This window comes from Tachyglossus aculeatus, chromosome X1 (genome assembly GCF_015852505.1).
Source record: "Tachyglossus aculeatus isolate mTacAcu1 chromosome X1, mTacAcu1.pri, whole genome shotgun sequence".
Taxonomy (NCBI): Eukaryota; Metazoa; Chordata; class Mammalia; order Monotremata; family Tachyglossidae; genus Tachyglossus; species Tachyglossus aculeatus.
The window spans coordinates 109838125-109856758 of NC_052101.1; the positions used below are offsets into that span (position 1 = coordinate 109838125).

Consider the following 18634-nt stretch of genomic DNA (forward strand, 5'->3'; position numbering starts at 1 on the left):
AATACAGGCAAAGAACAAATGGTAAACTTGGACACAAAATATTAATAGTCAAAGAATTGGCCAAACAACATTCGGGTTAATGTTTTAAAGGGATTGGAACCACGGTAGTTCAAACTGAATCTGCGCAATACGAGACCCCAAACAGAGCAGTCGCACACATCACCGGGGAGACAGCAAAAGACGCACGCAGACTAAAAAGAGAGTAGCATGGAACATGCTGTACATTCCTCGCTTCCTCAGGTTAAAAATGTTCTTATTAAGGCCTAGCACCTTACATGGGCCATATTTTCTTAACACAGCCCAAATTCCAGCTGGCCTGAGCCAAGCCCCAGGATTTTGGGACCAAGCCCATGTCAAGGTCAGTAGAGTCCTGGGATTTACTTCCACACATGCCCCGTGATCCATCTCTAGTCTGCTGAAAATTTTTGGTCCCAGTAGCTTATAATAATAATGATGGCATGTGTTAAGCGCTATGTGCCAAGCACTGTTCTAAACACTGGGGTACATGCAAGGTAATCAGGTTGTCCCATGTGGGACTCATAGTTTTAATCCCCATTTTACAGATGAGATAACTGAGGTACAGAGAAGTCAAGTGACTTGCCCAAAGTCACACAGTGGGTCAGTGGCGGGGCCGGGATTGGAACCTATGACCTCTGACTCCCAAAGCCCGGGCTCTTTCCACTAAACTACGATGCTTCTCCATGGAAACCAGTTCACACATGTATACGCCCAGTACAAACGCTGCAGCTCTCGGACCACTTTTTCCACAGTTCTCCCAGCCCTGCAGAGGTGGGGGGGAATGGATGCCACTCTGCTCAAAAAAAAAAAAAAATCACACCAGGATTGGAGTCAACTGCCTTCATCCCACCCAGCCTGCCCGGGTTTCAAGGGGAGTGAGGTGACTTGCAGACTTGGGCTCCATGGGCTGACCTAAACCCATGTAGGGCTTCTGGTGTTCTCTAGTAATCGTCCTCTAAATAGTCCACCCTCTCTACTACAAAGAGAGGGGGTGGGGATGAGGAAATGAATCCTTCAAACAATCTTGTTCAATAGCGCTTATGTTTTTTCACCCGGCCACCGGCACCCTCTTGGGCCAGAAAAAATTTAGCAGCAGGACTTCCGATCTCTGGAGAAGGAGAAAGCTAGAATGATATTTTGTGTCTGCTTAACCAGAAAGAGGAAAAGACTAGGAATGGGGGAAAAAAAATCGGGAGAAAACGTGGGAGGCCAACAGTACACAGTGGATGCTCGATCAACTTGTAAATCAACTTACGCAGGTAGGTTCAGGAGCAGAGAAAAGAGCCCTGTGGAAAGGAAAGTGAGAGGTGGGAGAGGAATTGTGGCTCCTCATAGGCTGGAAATTTTGTCTACCAAATGTGTTGTCTTGTATTCTCCCAAGCGCTTAGAACTGGGCTTTGCACACATTAAGCACTCATTACACACGATTGACTGATTTGGAAAAATACCGGCTTGATTCACTGCCTCAATCTCAGACCCAGTTTTAAACAATTTCCTGGCAGAGTTTTCTCCTTTGAGGGCCTATTTCCCATTACTCTGGCTCATGAATGTGGGTGACTGCCCCTGTAGGAAAATGTCCCATTCAGGAGTCTAGCCCACAAGCCATTTATGGCAACCTTATGCCATTTACGGCATCCTTGTTGACGGCCATGCCCACTGCTCTTGCCAGTTGTTCCAGGCATTTAACTCCCTCCTCAAACTCCCTGGCCCCCGCCTCTTGCCCTGAATGACCTGGCCACATACTTATTGAGAAAACTGAAACCATCAGGTATGATCTCCCTAAAATCTCCCCTCCTCCTCTCCAGTCCCTCCCTCTTCCTTTCTCTTCAACTCTCCCTTCTAACCTAGCAGAACCTGAAGAGATCACCTGCCTTCTCTTATAATCCACCCCCTCCACCTGTACATCCGACCCCATCCCTTTGCACCTCATCAAAACACTTGCCCCCTCCCTTCTTCCCTCTCTAACAGCCACCTTCAACTGTTCATTCTCCAATGGCTTTTTCCCCACTGCTTTCAAACATGCTCATGCCTCCCCTATCTAAAAAAAAACCCTCCCTTGACCCCACAGCTCCCCAGTTATCACCCGTCCTACCTCCTACCATTCCTCTCCAAACTCCTTGGATAAGAGAAGCAGCATAGCCTAATGGCAAGAGCATGGGCTTGGGAGTCAGAGGTCATGGGTTCTAATCCCAGCTTCATCACTTGTCTGCTGTGTGATCTTGGGCAAGCCACTTAACTTCTCTGTGCCTCAGTTACCTCATCTGTAAAAATAGGGATTAAGACTGTGAGCCCCATGTGGGACAACCTGATTACCCTGTATCTACCCCAGTGCTTGGCACATAGTAAGCACTTAAATACCATAATTATTATTATTATTATTACACCTGCTGCCTCCACTTCCACTCTTCTAATTCTCTCCTTGACCCCCTCAAATCTAATATCCACTCCCTTCACTCCATAGAAACCACCTTCTCAAAGGTCACAAGTGATCTCCTTCTTGCTTTACTCCATCCTAATCCTCCTCAACCTCTCAGCTGCCTTCGACACTGTGGACCATCCCCAGCTCCTGGAAACGTTACCCAATCTTGACTTGCCTGAAGCTGTCCTTACCTAGTTCTCCTCCTATTTCTTTGGCTGCTCTCAGTCTCTTTCACGGGCTCCTCCTCTTCCTCCCACCCCCTAACTGTGGGAGTCCCTTAAGGTTCAGTTCTGAATCCCCTTCTAATGTCCATCTATACCCCTCCCTCTTCATATGCTATTTGTTAAGCACTTATTACATGCCAGGCACTACACTAAGCACTGAGGCAGATACACTCTAATCAGGTTGGACACTGTCCGTGTCCCATGTGGGGTTCACAGTCTTTATCCCCATTTTACAGATGAGGTTACAGGCACAGAGAAGTGACTTGCCCAAGGTCACAGAACAGACAAAGGGTGGAGGTAGGATTAGAACCCAGGTCTGTGCTTTATCCACTAGGCCAGGCTGCTTCCCTTAGAGAACTCTTTGTTCCCAGGGTTCCGACTACATCTCTAAGTGGATGATTCCCAAATCTCCATCTCCAGCCCCGATCTCTTTCCTTCTCTGCAGTCTCATATTTCTTCTTGCCTTTGGTACATCTCTACTTGGATGTCCCAGCAACACCTCAAACATAACAAGTCTAAAACATAACCTTCTATTTTCCTATCCAAACCCTGTCCTCCCCATGACTTTCCCATCACTGTAGACAGCACCACCATCCTTCCTGTCTCACAAGCCCATAACCTTGGCGGTATCCGTGACTCCTCTCTCTCATCCGTGACTCCTCTCTCTCATTCAACCCACATATTCAATCTGTCACTGAATCCTGTCAGTTCAACCTTCACGACACGGCTAAAACCCGCCCTTTCCTCTCCATCCAAACTGTCATCACATTAATCCAATCACTTATCCTATCCCGCCTTGATTATAACATCAACCTCCTTGCTGACCTCTCTGCCTCAAGTCTCTCCTTCCTCCAGGCCATACTTCACTCTGCTTCCCATTTTTCCAGAAAAACGGTCAGTCCATGACTCCCCACTCCTAAAGAGCCTCCAGTAGTTAGTTGCCCGTCCACCTCTGCATAAAACAGAAACTCTTTGGCTTTAAAGCACTCAATCACTCTGCCCCCTCCTACCTTCCCTCGCTTCTCTCCTTCTACGACCCAGTCCAAACACTTGGCTCCTCTAATGCCAACCTATTCCCTGTACCTCAATCTCGTCTATCTTGCCGACCTCTCATCTACATCCTGCCTCGGGCCTGGAACGTCCTCGCCTTTCATATCAGACAGATGATCATTCTCCCCACCTTCAAAGTCTTATCATGGCTCTGCCACTTGTCTGCTGTGTGACCTCAGGCACTTCACTGTGCCTCAGTCACCTCATCTGTAAAATGGGGATAAAATGGGGAGGGACTGTGTCCAACCTTATTATCTTGTTACCACCCCAGCGCTTAGAACAGTACTTGACACATAGTAAGCGCTTAATGAATACCGTTATTACTATTATTACTGAAGGCACATCTCCTCCAAGAGACCTTCCCAACTAGGCTCTCATTTCCCTTTCTCCCACTCCCTTCTGCGTCACCTTTGCACTTGGATTTGCACCCTTTATTCATCCCTCCCTCGGCCCCACAGCATATATTAATGTCTGTCTTAACAATGATATTTGTTAAGCGCTTACTATGTGCCAAGCACTGTTCTTTGTGCTGGGGTAGATAGAAGGTAATCAGGCTGTCCCACGTGGGGCTCACAGTCATAATCCCCATTTTACACATGAGGTAACTGAGGCACAGAGAAGTGAAGTGGCTTGCCCAAGGTCACACAGCAGACAAGTGGCAGGGCCGGGGTTAGAATCCACGACCTCCGATTCCCAAGCCCATGCTCTTTCCTCTAAGCCACGCTGCTTCCCCTCTAGCATGTACGCTCGTTGTGGACAGGGACTGTGAAAGCCTGTTGTTGAGTAGGGACCATCTCTATATGTTGCCAATTTGTACTTCCCAAGCGATTAATTCAGTGATCTGCACACAGTAAGCACTCAATAAATACAACTGAATGAATGAATGAAAGGGAACATGTCTACCAACTCAGTTAAACTCTCCAAAGCCCTTAGTACAGTGCTCTGCACACAGTTAAGTGCTCAATAAATATGACTGATGGTTTGATGAACCTAAGTTTGAACACTGCTTAGACTAGGTAGGGGCTATTAGAATTTCAACCTGCGGAAAAATGATAACACTCCAATTCTTCCCTGCAGAGCAACTGAAGTTTTGCTGGGCATACAATTTTCTTGAAATCGCTCACCAAGAAAACATTTACTTCTCTGAACACTATGCTAAAGATTTTATATTTTGTTCAGTGTTAGCTGAAGACTGGCGGCAAAGAATTCATTTTTAAGGGTTAAGTAAATATTTAGACATTCTTGGGCGATCTCAACAAGCTCATCAGCTGAATCCTATAGGTCACAATTGTTCTCATTTATACCTTCCAAAGGACCATTAAGCAAATATTTATTACTGTAAAAAAAAAAAATCAAAATCTACTCAAGAAGCAGTCACTAGCTCCAATTTCACTCTCAAAGGGATTCACAGTAATATGTCCCTTTTTCAAAGCAAAAAAAAAAAATTAAGTCTCTCTCATCCTATTAAATATACACAATATTAAAAGTCAACTGGAATACTCAGCAAGCTCATAAGACTAAATTCTGCTTAATAGGAGAGTTTGAGGTCAGTGTGCTCAAATTTCAACACTTAACAGAGCTATTAAATCCGAGTTTTGCAACAGCTGTCTTCCAATTACTTCACCGAGCACCTTCAACAGACATTTTACAACTCACTACCTTGACCTGTTTAATGGATTTTGTTGTGTACCAAATAGCACGATAGCCTTAGAGGCTAATAGCTCCTTGAGCTTTTGACTAACTGGATTTTCAGTAAAATTGAGCCAAATGCTAGACAGCGTCAGTCAAGCAGCAGTGAAAAATAAATGCAATGCTGAGCTCCGTAACCAATTCATGACATCCGAAGTACTACAGAAAGACTTTAACTGAACTAGTCTTTCAGGTTGTTTTAATTCATTGGAGCCTGGCCTCCTCACATGTTTTCTTTGGATTTATATATATATATTTTTAAATTCCTTCAAATAAACAATCCAGAAGGCCACCTGGAAGTTCTAATCCCCAAAAGTGACTAATCCTTCTAATTTCGGTCCAGACAAAAAATATACTTGTCCTATTGAGTGAAAAATCAAGGTTGATCAATGGGTATTTAGCAAGGGAAGCAGGGGGACATATTAAGATAAAACAAAAGAAAAAACAGATATGGCAAAGGCAGTAAACCAGGGGAGAAAAAAGGGCACATCTCAAAGTATGGGATTTTGTTTGATTAAATCAAATCAATATTGTTAAGCCCTCTTCATCGCTTCCTTCAAATGTTTTTTCCTCACATCCCGGGTCCAGGGTCATTCAGTTCTTGGCAAATAACTCATAAAATATTGGGCAAGAAAATACAAAGTTTCAAACAGAAGAATTCTCTTTCCCTTTTAACCTTGCATTAGTAAAAGTAGCTGTTCTTAACACACAAATTTAATCTGAATTTCAGGGTTGGGTATGTGGCACTGTGTGTCTGAATGCCTGCTCTGAGATCACAGGCTTTGCTTAAAATTCTTTTATAAGAAGTTCCCTTTCCAAATGATTCTATTCATTTATGATTTCGTTATTTTATGAAATGTTTGACAAACTTATGCCTCGGTTGAAAAAAAAAATGGGAAGGAAAATCCACTTACAATTCTACAGGAGAATCGATCGTATTTATATTGAGAGCTTACTGTGTGCAAAGTACTGAACTAAGCATATGGGAGAGTACAATACAATAGAGTTGGTAGGCACATTCCCTGCCTACAATGAGCTCACTATCTAGAGGGGGAGAAAGACATTAATATAAATAAATTACAGTTCGGTACACAGAAGTGTTGTGGGGCTGAGGGAGGGGTGAATAAACGGAGTAAATCAGGGTGAAGCAGAAAGGAGTGAGAAAAGAGGAAAGGAGGGCTTAGTCAGGGAAGGCCTCTTGGAGGAGATGTGCCTTCAATAAGACGTAAAAGGTGGGGAGAGTAATTGTCTGTCAGATATAACGAGGGAGGGCATTCCAGGCCAGAGGCAGGACGTGGGCAAGAGGTCGGTGGCAAGATAGACGAGATCAAGGTACAGCAAGTAGGTTGGCATTAGAGGAGTGAAGTGAGTGGTCTGGGTTGTAATAGGAGAGCAGCGAGGTGAGGTAGGAGGGAGCAAAGTAATTGATTGATTTAAAGCCGACGGTAAGGAGTTTCTGTTGGATGTGGAGACGGGTGGGCAACTACTGGAGGTTCCTGAGGAGTGGGGAATTTAGGACACAGAATTCTGGAATCGGTGAGAATGGTCTAATCCATTTATGTCCAACAAGGAAACATTAATAATACTATTGCTGGCATTACTGTCACTAGAAGGGTACGCGGGCTAGAAAACCAAGATTTCTTTGGTAGAAGAGCTGGCTTCAAAGCTAAGAAACTTCTTCCATATCCGAGAAGAAGGTGCTTATCTAAACAGACCCACATGTCAAACTAAGGTACAATGGCAATACATATTGCCAACGTAAGATTTAAAGAAAAGTGTGCGGGATTTAAATTTGCCATTGTCATATATGAAATTGTGGCCCTGTTTCACTTAGAGAAGCACCGTGGCTTAGGGGATAGAGAACAGGCCTGGGAGTCGGGGGGACCAGGGTTCTAATCCCGGCTCCGCCACGTGTCTGCAGGGTGACCTTAGGCAAATCACTTCACTTCTCTGTGCCTCCGTTGCCTCGGACTGTGAGCTCCGAGTGGGACAGGGAATGTGTCCAACCATATCTACCCCAACACTTGGAACAGTGTTTGACACCTAGTAAGCACTTAAATACCATTTTTAAAAAGCCCCAGATAATTCATGAAAAGGTTTCACTGTAAAACTGATTGTGGTCTCAAGGCTTTGAGAGAGATGACGGCTGCTCTGGGGCCCGAACCCGCATCGTTCCTGCCCCAGTGCTTAGTATGGTACTTGGCACAAAGTAAACGCTTAACAAATACCACAATACTGTTGTTGTTGTTGGGTGGCTATGGTGACACTGTCACCATATGCTGCCCACGGACAGTTCACTTGCACTTCCTGGAGTTACAAATTCTAGCTGCCCACAAGACATCTCAAATACACAGACCCTCTTCTCCTCCTGCCTAAGCTGTGTTATACATGAGCAAGCACTCCTCTTGTTGGGGGTACTGAAAGAGTACTGGAACCCCAAAAGACAGTAGAGAAGTTCAGTACTTTTGACCCGTGACAACACTTTTGTTTCTAAGGACATCAGGCCAGAATAGACTCTACACATGGTGGGGTCGGCTCAGATTGGGCACTGTAATTTTTCTTTATGGTATTTACCAAGTGCTCACTATGTGTCACGTACTGTTCTAAGCACTGAGACAGATACAAGTTTTATCATGTAGGGTTCTCCGAGCTGTGTTTACAGAATGAGACTCCTGCATGGTACTGTTTCTTCAAATGGAATTACCGTTTGGGGCAAAAAGTATTGAGTATCTACACACCTTTCAGAGTTCCTGTATTTTGGCATCTTTGGCACCATCCCAAGTTCCTCACCATGCCCCCACTTAGAATCCCTCACTCCCTGGCTTACAGTTTTGCACAAAGAAATCTGGCCAAAAGGAGCTTTAAAAAAAAAAAAGAAAGTATGCATGGTATGATTATGGGGCTTCCAGACTCACTCTGAAATAAAAATAAACTTGTTAAAAAAAGTCAACAACCAACAATAAAATGTACTTGCTAGTGATTTTCTTAGGCTGAAAAGACCTCCCCACCACCAATGTACAGGTGGTTTAAAAAAAAAAATAGATTCCACTTACAATCTTGATTTTAATACATTTCATACTTGGCATGCTTTCGTTTGGTCATACTGTCTTGGCAATATCTCCCCCCGCCCACCCCAACTTCTAAAATCTTTAATACAAAGTATAGTAACATGCTGTGGGCAATTTTGTTAATAATTGAAGATCTAAACTTTAGTAAGCACTCAAATACCACTGATTGATCGATTGATTAAGAAAAAAAAAAATCAGGGAGGCAGCAGATGCTAATCCATGGGTCAAGGGCAGGGCTTCCATTTCTCCTCAACTGGAACAGGACTTGAAGAGCCGGGAAGTCTCCGAGGAAAGTAAGTAAAGGGGAATAAGTATTTCTGAGAAAAAGCAGGATTGAGGTCAGACGGGAAGATGTCTCCGAGGAGGAGATAAGTGTGCCTCTGGCTAAGAAACAGCTGAAAGGCTAACTGGGTAAAGAAAATAATAATAATAATTACGGTATTTGTTAAGTGCTTATTACGTGCCAGGCACTGTACTAAGCGCTAGGGTGGATACAAACAAATCGGGTTGGACAAAGTCCCTTGTCCCACGTGGGGCTCACAGTCTCAATCCCCATTTTACAGATGAGGTAAAACAGGCAGAGAAGTGACTTGCCCAAGGTCACACAGCAGACAAGTGACAAAGCCGGGATTAGAACCCACGACCTTCTGACTCCCAGGCCTGTGTTCTACTCACCATGCCATGCCCAGTGGGCCAAAAGAGAAAGGGGACTCTGGCCTTCTGACCCATTCTGACTTCCTTTTGAAAAGAAAATAGCGCCTCTATGCCCACGTTCACACCACTGGCTACCAATCTCAACCTCCAGGAGAGGACTGTTGCCTAGGGGCCGAAAATAAATCCCTGCAGATATGCCACCTACTCTTGAAATCTAGCAAACCCAGTCCACGGAGACCACGGGGCCAGAATGACACACTTACGAAAAAGTGTTCAGGAGTGCTCACCTCCTCCAGGAGGCCTTCCCAGACTGAGCCCCTTCCTTCCTCTCCCCCTCGTCCCCCTCTCCATCCCCCCATCTTACCGCCTTCCCTTCCCCACAGCACCTGTATATATGTATATATGGTTGTACATATTTATTACTCTATTTATTTATTTTACTTGTACATTTCTATCCTGTTTATTTTATTTTGTTGGTATGTTTGGTTTTGTTCTCTGTCTCCCCCTTTTAGACTGTGAGCCCACTGTTGGGTAGGGACTGTCTCTATGTGTTGCCAATTTGTACTTCCCAAGCGCTTAGTACAGTGCTCTGCACATAGTAAGCGCTCAATAAATACGATTGATTGATTGATTGATTGAGAGGGAACCGTCAAAAAGAACGGCCAATTCAGGACCCTGCTATAGACATTCACTTGTCTGACGATTCCTTTCAGGCCCATCAAGTGGACTTACGTCCCACTGCATCTTTATTCTTAAACAGCTGCTGATACATAGGCCAACCCTTTTCTAAAGAATAACTGTGCAAGGTCACCCAAATCCCCAGCAAAGATGACCACACAATACTCCTGACTGTCTCTTTGTCTAAGGTTAAACATTAGACTGCATACATTTCCTTGTAAGAACAGCTAGAGTTAGTTTGGTTTATGGATCTGCCACTATTTTTTAATGTATGTTTTACAATTATCTGGTCTCCCACCCGCCCCCATTAGAATGCACTGTTCCTGTTCGGTACTCTGCATCCTAAGGGCACTCATCACCTATTTGTGCAAAACTGAATGTTGAAAGAGAGTCAGGTTTCCAGGATGCTATTCCCCAATCTGTCACTAAACCTTTAAGCGACTTGTTCAAAGTCTAATTTAAGGATTCACGGGGTCATGTCATTTGATGATGAGGAATCCCAGAATACAGTCCAGCGGTATTTCAAGCAGGCTCCTCAGGGTTTAAGATGCCAACAGAGAGAAGGAAAAATAATCAGAGAGAGGAAGGTTTTAATGGTAAAGAAACAAGATCAGGTACGTACTTAAGGGAGAAAAAGCAGGGACTTGGGGATACGTACTGAAGGTAAAGATACACCGGCAGTTGGGCAAGAAGAGGGGAAATTGAAGGACACACTTGAAAGGGAGCCCTAGAACAAAGAGTCTGGGGAACCACTGCAACAAATGCATGGAGGAGACAAAATTCTGCCCCTGAAGCTGTTGAGCCAACTGCACCACTAAAAAGAAAAATTCAGCAGTTAGAAATCGCCACTACGCAAATACCTGTGGTCCTTTACAATGCAGTACAAAGTAATGGGGCTTAATTCATTCATTCAATCGTATTTATTGAGCGCTTACTGTGTGCAGAGCACTGTACTAAGCGCTTGGGAAGTACACACTACAGTTCAGAACGGCCCTCAGATTTAAACCACACTGGTTCCTGAAAACTGCATCAAATCAAAACATTGCACGTCAGAACCAATTTTCTCATGGGAACCACGTTAATAAGCGGGGGCTTGATTTTTGTTAAACCAAGGTCCGCTCTTACCAAAATTACCCAGATTTACATGCTCGTTCAATTACAGATGAGCAATACTGTTACACTGTGGATTGACATTGAGTCAGAAATAAAATGGACTCCCCCGGTGACCAGGTAAACCCACCTTGCTCCACTGCCAGCGCTTACGTGCCCTAAATTTTCCCTTTTCCTCCCTCCCTGACGTGAGTGCATTCCCCTCACTGCCTGCACTCTGGGGGAACCAGCACCTTAAAAGGAGGCTGGTGTTGTGAAGTCAAACAATCCATCGAGAAGCAGCATGGCCTAGCGGAAAGAGGACAGACCTGGGAGTCGGAAGGTCATGGGTTCTAATCCCAGCTCCACCACGTGCCTGCTATGACACCTTGGGCAAGTCACTTCACTTCTCTGTGCCTCGGTTACTTCATCTGTAAAACGGGGATCGAGAGTGTGAGCCCCACATGGGACAGGGACTGGGTCCAACCCGATTTGCTTCTATCCACTCCAGTGGTTAGAACGGTGCCGGGCACATAGTGAGCTTAACAAATACCACAGTTATTATGATTATCATCATTACCTCCTGTGTGACTTTGGGCAAGTCACTTCACTACGCCCAGATTACCTCATCTGTAAAATGGGGATTAAGACTGTGGGCCCTATGTGGGACAGGGACTGTGACCAACTTGATTTTCTTGTATCTACCTCTGTGCTTAGTTCAGTGCCTGGCACAAATCACTTTTACCATTTAAGAGAAATTCATCAGTAGTATTTGAGCACAACACTATACTACGCACTTGGGAGAGTACAACAGAATGAGCAGCTCTAAACCAAAGCATTTTCAAAGCTGAAACAGTATAGCTTTAAAACCATTAAGGGTTATTCGCTAAACCCAGAAACATCTTAAGTCGAATACCACCAGCACGTAACCATCTCTCCACAACTACTTTACCGTACAGTCTCCGACAAGTTACTTAATAATAATAATAATGGCATTTGTTAAGCGCTTACTATGTGCAAAGCACTGTTCTAAGCACTGGGGGGGATACAAGGTGATCAAGTCCCACGTGGGGCTCACAGTCTTAATCCCCATTTTACAGATGAGGTAACTGAGGCTCAGAGAATTTAAGTGACTTGCCCAAAGTCACACAGCAGATATGTGGCAGAGTCAGGACTCGAACCCATGACCTCTGACTTCAAAGCCCGTGCTCTTTCCACTGACCAACGCTGCTTCTCGTGTTTCTACTTAACACCTCCATACTTTGGTTTCTTTAATGTAAAACTGAGGGGCACCTTGACCTCTCAAATGGTATCAGGAGGGAAAATAAACATGATTAATGTTCTCTATGAAATATATGTTCAGTAAAAATGAGTACAAAACTACATTACTTTATCTGTAGCAAACGATAACGCATCACTAAAATCGAGCAGTGACATTTAAATACTTGCAAGCTTTATAACAGCAGCAACATACACGCTACGCTCACCTCTTCCTGAAACCTTCTCCCTACTTTTTGGGTATTGCCTATAGATAATAGCGTCTGCATCATCTCCAGCTGCCACCAGTTACCGCTTCATGCTACTGTTTTCTCTTAGTGTCGACCCCTAAAAAAATACTACTTTTACAGACAACCAGGCTAGAGGATTAGTGGAATATAAAGATTGACCGGGGGGGTGCAAAAAAAGGGATAAAGAAAATAGAAGGATGGGGGATTGAAAACAAGGTTAACCGAAAGGAAAAATGTTGGATCGGGTAGTAATAGCGTAGAGGGAAATGAAAAAAGCCACGACTGATTTTATCCTCAATTTGCTTTCGGTCGTCACTTTACCCCCAGGGAAGGCCACAAAACAGGAACACGGCCACATAGATCATACAAAGGAGGAGCCGGTGTATCATCATCATCATCAGTCGTATTTACTGAGTGCTTACTATGTGCAGAGCACTGTACTACGCGCTTGGGAAGTACAAAAGTTGTATGAAAAGGTGTATGAAAGTTGACTAGAACTTGTCGGGCGGGTGCGATGGATAGACGGCTAGTTCAGGCACCGATCCGCGGATGGGAGGACTGGGGTGGGATGGTTCGGGAGTTTAGGTTCGGCTTAAAAGCCGCCTTTCAACCTGAACCACCCAGTCACCACTCTGATGCAATGTATCACAGGGTGCAGTCGGAGCAAACACCAAGGGGGCGGGGTGCTGGCCTCCGGATGGAGCATGTTCGGAGGGAAAAAGATCAAAATAGAAGCGGGGGGTGGGAGGGGTGGGGGGCAGTCCCGGACAGGGGCATCTGGGGAAGGGACTGTGAGCCCACTGTTGGGTAGGGACCGTCTCTATATGTTGCCAATTTGTACTTCCCAAGTGCTTAGTCCAGTGCTCTGCATCATCATCATCATCCATCGTATTTATTGAGCGCTTACTATGTGCAGAACACTGTACTAAGCGCTTGGGAACGACAAATTGGCAACATATAGAGGCAGTCCCTACCCACCAGTGGGCTCACAGTCTCAAAGGGGGAGACAGAGAACAAAACCAAACATACTAACAAAATAAAATAAATAGAATAGCTATGTACAAGTAAAATAGAGTAGTAAATATGTACAAACATATATACATATATACAGGTGCTGTAGGGAAGGGAAGGAGGTAAGATGGGGGGATGGAGAGGGGGACGAGGGGGAGAGGCTCAGTCTGGGAAGGCCTCCTGGAGGAGGTGAGCTCTCAGCAGGGCCTTGAAGGGAGGAAGAGAGTTAGCTTGGCGGATGGGCAGAGGAATTGGGGGCATTCCAGGCCCGGGGGTCGATGGCGGGACAGGCGAGAACGAGGTACGGTGACATAGTAAGCGCTCAATAAATACGACTGATGATGATGAAGGGGGGGCGCCCAGCTGGAGAAGGGAGCTGCTCTCGGGGCAAGACGGACTGAAGGTAACGGGGGATGCTGCGGACACACAGACAAGAGCCGCCTCCCCCGTGACTGCCAACTTGTCCTTCCCAAGCGCTTACTACAGTGCTCTGCACACAGTAAGCGCTCAATAAAGACGATTGATGATGACGGGCCTCGGCTTGGGGGCCGAGAGATGGGGGGGGGGGGGGCGCGGGGTCTTCCACCCAGAGACGTCAAAAGGCGCAGGCGCCGGCTGGGTGGGCGCATACCCACCGCACGGTGAAGGGGAGTCTGAGGGAATGCCGCCTCACCTGGGTGTGGGCCACGACAAGGCTCTTATTCCCCTCTCCATGGTATCTCCATTCATTCTGGTCCATCTTCCTTTCTTCCATAACCCGGCCCAGCCGGGTTGGTCCCACCGGCCCGGGGCCCTAAGGGCCGGCGAAGCCCGTGCGAGGGTGGTCGCCGCCGCCTCAGCCGCCGCCTCAGCCGCTTCCTCCTCAGCGGCCGCCGTCTATTGTGCGGACGGCCCCCGCTCACCCCGGCCCGCTCGTCTCCTCACGGCCTGCCCCACCAGCAGGCTGCAACCGGAAATCCCGCCCCCCCTGGTAGCCATTGCGGAGCCGGGCAACTTCCGTCCGAGCGATTTCAGCAACTAAAAAAGCGGGGGCAACCATATTAGACCCGGGCACAGCCCACTCATTTCCGGCGAGCTGCCCCAGCTGAAATGTTACTTCTTCTCGCCCCCCCCCACGATTCGTTCGGTGCCCGGATGCAATGAGGCGAAATTCGACGGCGCGCAGGCGCACTCGAGGTCACCTCGGGCCCGAAGCCACACCCCCTCGGGACGGGGGGAGCTCTGATTGGCCGACGCGGCCGACGTCTGGGCTTTGAAGTTTCCGCGAGCTCATTACCGCGTGGCCGGGACGACTCTGTGCCTCGATTTCTCCCTGTGAAGGGAGGGTTCGGGGCGGGATTCCTAATACCCTAAGAATCTTTCGACGGGGTCCTTTCATGTCCAAGACTGAACTCCTTGTCTTCCCTCCCAAACCCTGTCCTCTCCCTGACTTTCCCATCTCTGTTGACGGCACTACCATCCTGCCCGTCTCACAAGCCCACAACCTTGGTGTCATCCTCGACTCGGCTCCCTCGTTCACCCCTCACATCCAAGCCGTCACCAAAACCTGCCGGTGTCAGCTCCGCAACATTGCCAAGATCCGCCCATTCCTCTCCATCCATACCGCTACCCAGCTCGTTCAAGCTCTCATCCTATCCCATCTGGACTACTGCATCAGCCTCCTCTCTGATCTCCCATCCTCGTGTCTCTCCCCACTTCAATCCATACTTCATGCTGCTGCCCGGATTGTCTTTGTCCAGAAACACTCTGGGCATGTTACTCCCCTCCTCGAAAATCTCCAGTGGCTACCAATCAATCTGCGCATCAGGCAGAAACTCCTCACCCTGGGCTTCAAGGCTGTCCATCACCTCGCCCCCTCCTACCTCACCTCCCTTCTGTCCTTCTCCAGCCCAGCCCGCACCCTCCGCTCCTCTGCCGCTAATCTCCTCACCATTAGGCCTCGTTCTCGCCTGTCCCGCCGTCGACCCCCGGCCCACGTCCTCCTCCTGGCCTGGAATGCCCTCCCTGTGCCCATCCGCCAAGCTAGCTCTCTTCCTCCCTTCAAGGCCCTACTGAGAGCTCACCTCCTCCAGGAGGCCTTCCCAGACTGAGCCCCTTCCTTCCTCTCCCCCTCGTCCCCCTCTCCATCCCCCCATCTTACCTCCTTCCCTTCCCCACAGCACCTGTATATATGTATATATGTTTGTGCATATTTATTACTCTATTTTACTTGTACATAACTATTCTATTTATTTTATTTTGTTAGTGTGTTTAGTTTTGTTCTCTGTCTCCCCCTTTTAGACTGTGAGCCCACTGTTGGGTAGGGACTGTATGTGTTGCCAACTTGTACTTCCCAAGCGCTTAGTACAGTGCTCTGCACACAGTAAGCGCTCAATAAATACGATTGACTGACTGACTTTCACCCGAACCTGCCGCGCTCACACCAGAGCCGCCGTGAGCGCTCGCCGTGACTCTCCAGCGGTCGATCGACCTCATTTATTGAGCGCTCACCGGGTGCGGAGCACCGTAAAAAGCCGCTGGGGAGAGTATAGCGGAGTGGGCAGGCGCGTTCCCTGCCCACAAGGAACTGACAGTTCGGGGGACGCGATGGCTACAGCCCAAGTGGGTGGATGGGCTTCGGCCAGCCCTTTCTGAGTCCCACGTTACGGAGTTTAGCGTCACCAAGGTGCTGGCTCCGGCGGCAGACTTCAGGCAGATTCGGGAGTCCAAGGGGTAAACGTGGTAGCCGTGGCATCAAAGAGAAACTCCTTGCCCGTCCCTTCTCCCCGTCACAAACCTCAAACCCACGACCTCGACCGTCTCGCTGTCGACACCTGACTCACATCCCCCCCCCCCCCCACCCCTTTCATATCCTACAGACCACCACTCAGGGACCTGGGTTCTAATCCAGTCTCCGTCACTTTGCTGCGTGACCTTGGACAAGTCTGTCACCCCATCTGTAAAACGGATGAAGGCCAGGAGACTCATGCAAGACAGGGTTAGCTTGTATCTACTCCGGCGCTTAGTACCGGCATGTAGTAAGAGCTTACTACATCTCCATCCCCCCCGCCTTACCTCCTTCCCTTCCCCACAGCACCTGTATATATGTATGTATGTTTGTACGTATTTATTACTCTATTTTACTTGTACATATCTATTCTATTTATTTTATTTTGTTAATATGTTTGGTTTTGTTCTCTCTCTCCCCCTTCTAGACTGTGAGCCCATTGTTGGGTAGGAACCATCTCGATATGTTGCCAACTTGTACTTCCCAAGCGCTCTGCACACAGTAAGCGCTCAGTAAATACAATTGATTGATTAATACGTACCATAAAAAAACCTCAATACATACGGTTGAAGTGTTGCTGATGGTGTGATGGCTGAAGCCTTGATAAGAATGGAGGGGGATAATTAGTCGGGGAAACCTTGTTGGAGGACATGTGCTTTTTAGGAGGGCCTTAAATGGGGGGAAGGCTGAGGCCTAGGAAAAACGGGAGAGAACATAATCATGATATGTATCAAATGCCCAGTGTGTGCAGAACGTTGTCTTAATCCCAGCCTTCAAGGATTTTTATCATCTCATGGAAAGACGGGTAAGCACAAAATTATTTACATACAGCAGGAGTTGGAAACAGCTCTTGCTGGTAGTAGCCAGAGTAACAATCAATCTCAAGATGATTTTCCACGACTGACACAATGGCGTGTCCGCTGCGCTGGCAAATATGGTAAAAATGGGGTCTCCAGGAAGCATCCGTAAAGCATGGGCTTGGGAGTCGGAAGGACCAGGGTTCTAATCCTGGCTCTGCCACATGGCTGCTGTGTGACCTTGGACAAATCACTTCGCTCCTCTGTTACCTTTTCGGTAAAATGGGGCTTAATAATAAATAATGATGGTATTTGTTAAGCGCTTACAATGTGCAAAGCACTGTTCTAAGCACTGGGGGGGGATACAAGGTGATCAGGTTGTCCCACATGGGGCTCACAGTCTTAATCCCCATTTTACAGATTCATTCAATCGTATTTATTGAGCGCTTACTGTGTGCTGAGCACTGTACTAAGCGCTTGGGAAGTACAAGTCGGCAACGTATAGAGACGGTCCCTACCCAACAGCGGGCTCACAGTCTAGAGGAGGGAGAAGGGGGAGTTACGGATGAGGTAACTGAGGCACAGAGAAGTTAAGTGGCTTGCCCAAGGGCACACAGCTGACAAGTGGCAGAACTGAGATTTGAACCCGTGACCTCTGACTCCCAAGCCCGTGCTCTTTCCACTGAGCCATGCTGCTTCTCTAGCCACGCTGACTAAGGCCGTGAGCCCCATGTGGGACAGGGGCTGTATCCAACCTGATTAAGTTGTATCTACCCCACTGCTTAGAAGAATGGCTGGCACATAGTAAGCGCTTAACAGCTACTACAAGCAAAACAAAACGACAAAACCTGCCGGGCTGTCCCACCTCCTCCTTTCCACAAGACCAAATTCCAACAGCCCTAGAACTGTCACAGCTTTTAAGGATTGGACTCTGTCCTCTTCCTCCTCCTCCTCACTATTATTCTTGTGCTCCCAAGGCTCTTGGCTGCTAGGGTGTGATGCTGAGCCAATGGCTCCTCCTTGTCTTCTTGGCATAATAATAATAATGTTATTTGTTAAGTGCTTACTGTGTGCTAAGCACTGGGTGGGGGGGATACAAGGTAATCAGGTTGCCCCACTTGGGGCTTACAGTCTTAATCCCCATTTTACAGCTGAGGGAACTGAGGCACAGAGAAGTGACTTGCCCCAAGTCACACAGCTGACAAGCGGCGGAGTCAGGATTAGAACCCACGACCTCTGACTCCCAAGCCCGGGCTCTTTCCATCGAGCCACACTGCTTCTCTAAGCATGGAAGCTGCCCTCTGGGGATCCGAGGCCGAGGGGCCCAGGAGTCCCGTACAGCGGTTGGCCGACCCCCAACACAGCTCCGCTTTCTGCCTAACCTGTAATCAAGAGTCCACGGCAGCCCTCGGGTGACATGACCATATATATATATGTATATATGTTTGTACATATTTTTTACTCTATTTTATTTGTACATATGTATTCTATTTATTTTATTTTGTTAGTATGTTTGGTTTTGTTCTCTGTCTCCCCCTTTTAGACTGTGAGCCCACTGTTGGGTAGGGACTGTCTCTATATGTTGCCAATTTGTACTTCCCAAGCGCTTAGTCCAGTGCTCTGCACATAGTAAGCGCTCAATAAATACGATTGATGATGATG

The 18634-nt window shown here is 47.2% G+C and overlaps 1 protein-coding gene across 4 annotated transcripts in view; it reads right to left on the reverse strand.

Moving 5' to 3' along the window:
- Window positions 1-18634, reverse strand: part of IPPK (inositol-pentakisphosphate 2-kinase) — an 83461-nt gene that overhangs the window by 39280 nt on the left and 25547 nt on the right. For 2 of the 4 annotated variants that reach the window (XM_038740720.1, XM_038740719.1), the window contains exon 1: window positions 14082-14339. The exons of 1 other annotated variant lie outside the window; for it this stretch is intronic. In XM_038740720.1, coding sequence (XP_038596648.1) covers window positions 14082-14162 — 81 coding nt within the window. In that variant the 5' untranslated portion in view covers window positions 14163-14339. Of the gene's footprint in view, window positions 1-14081; window positions 14342-18634 lie in introns of those variants that run through there. One more of the 4 variants, XM_038740722.1, reaches the window with a different exon arrangement.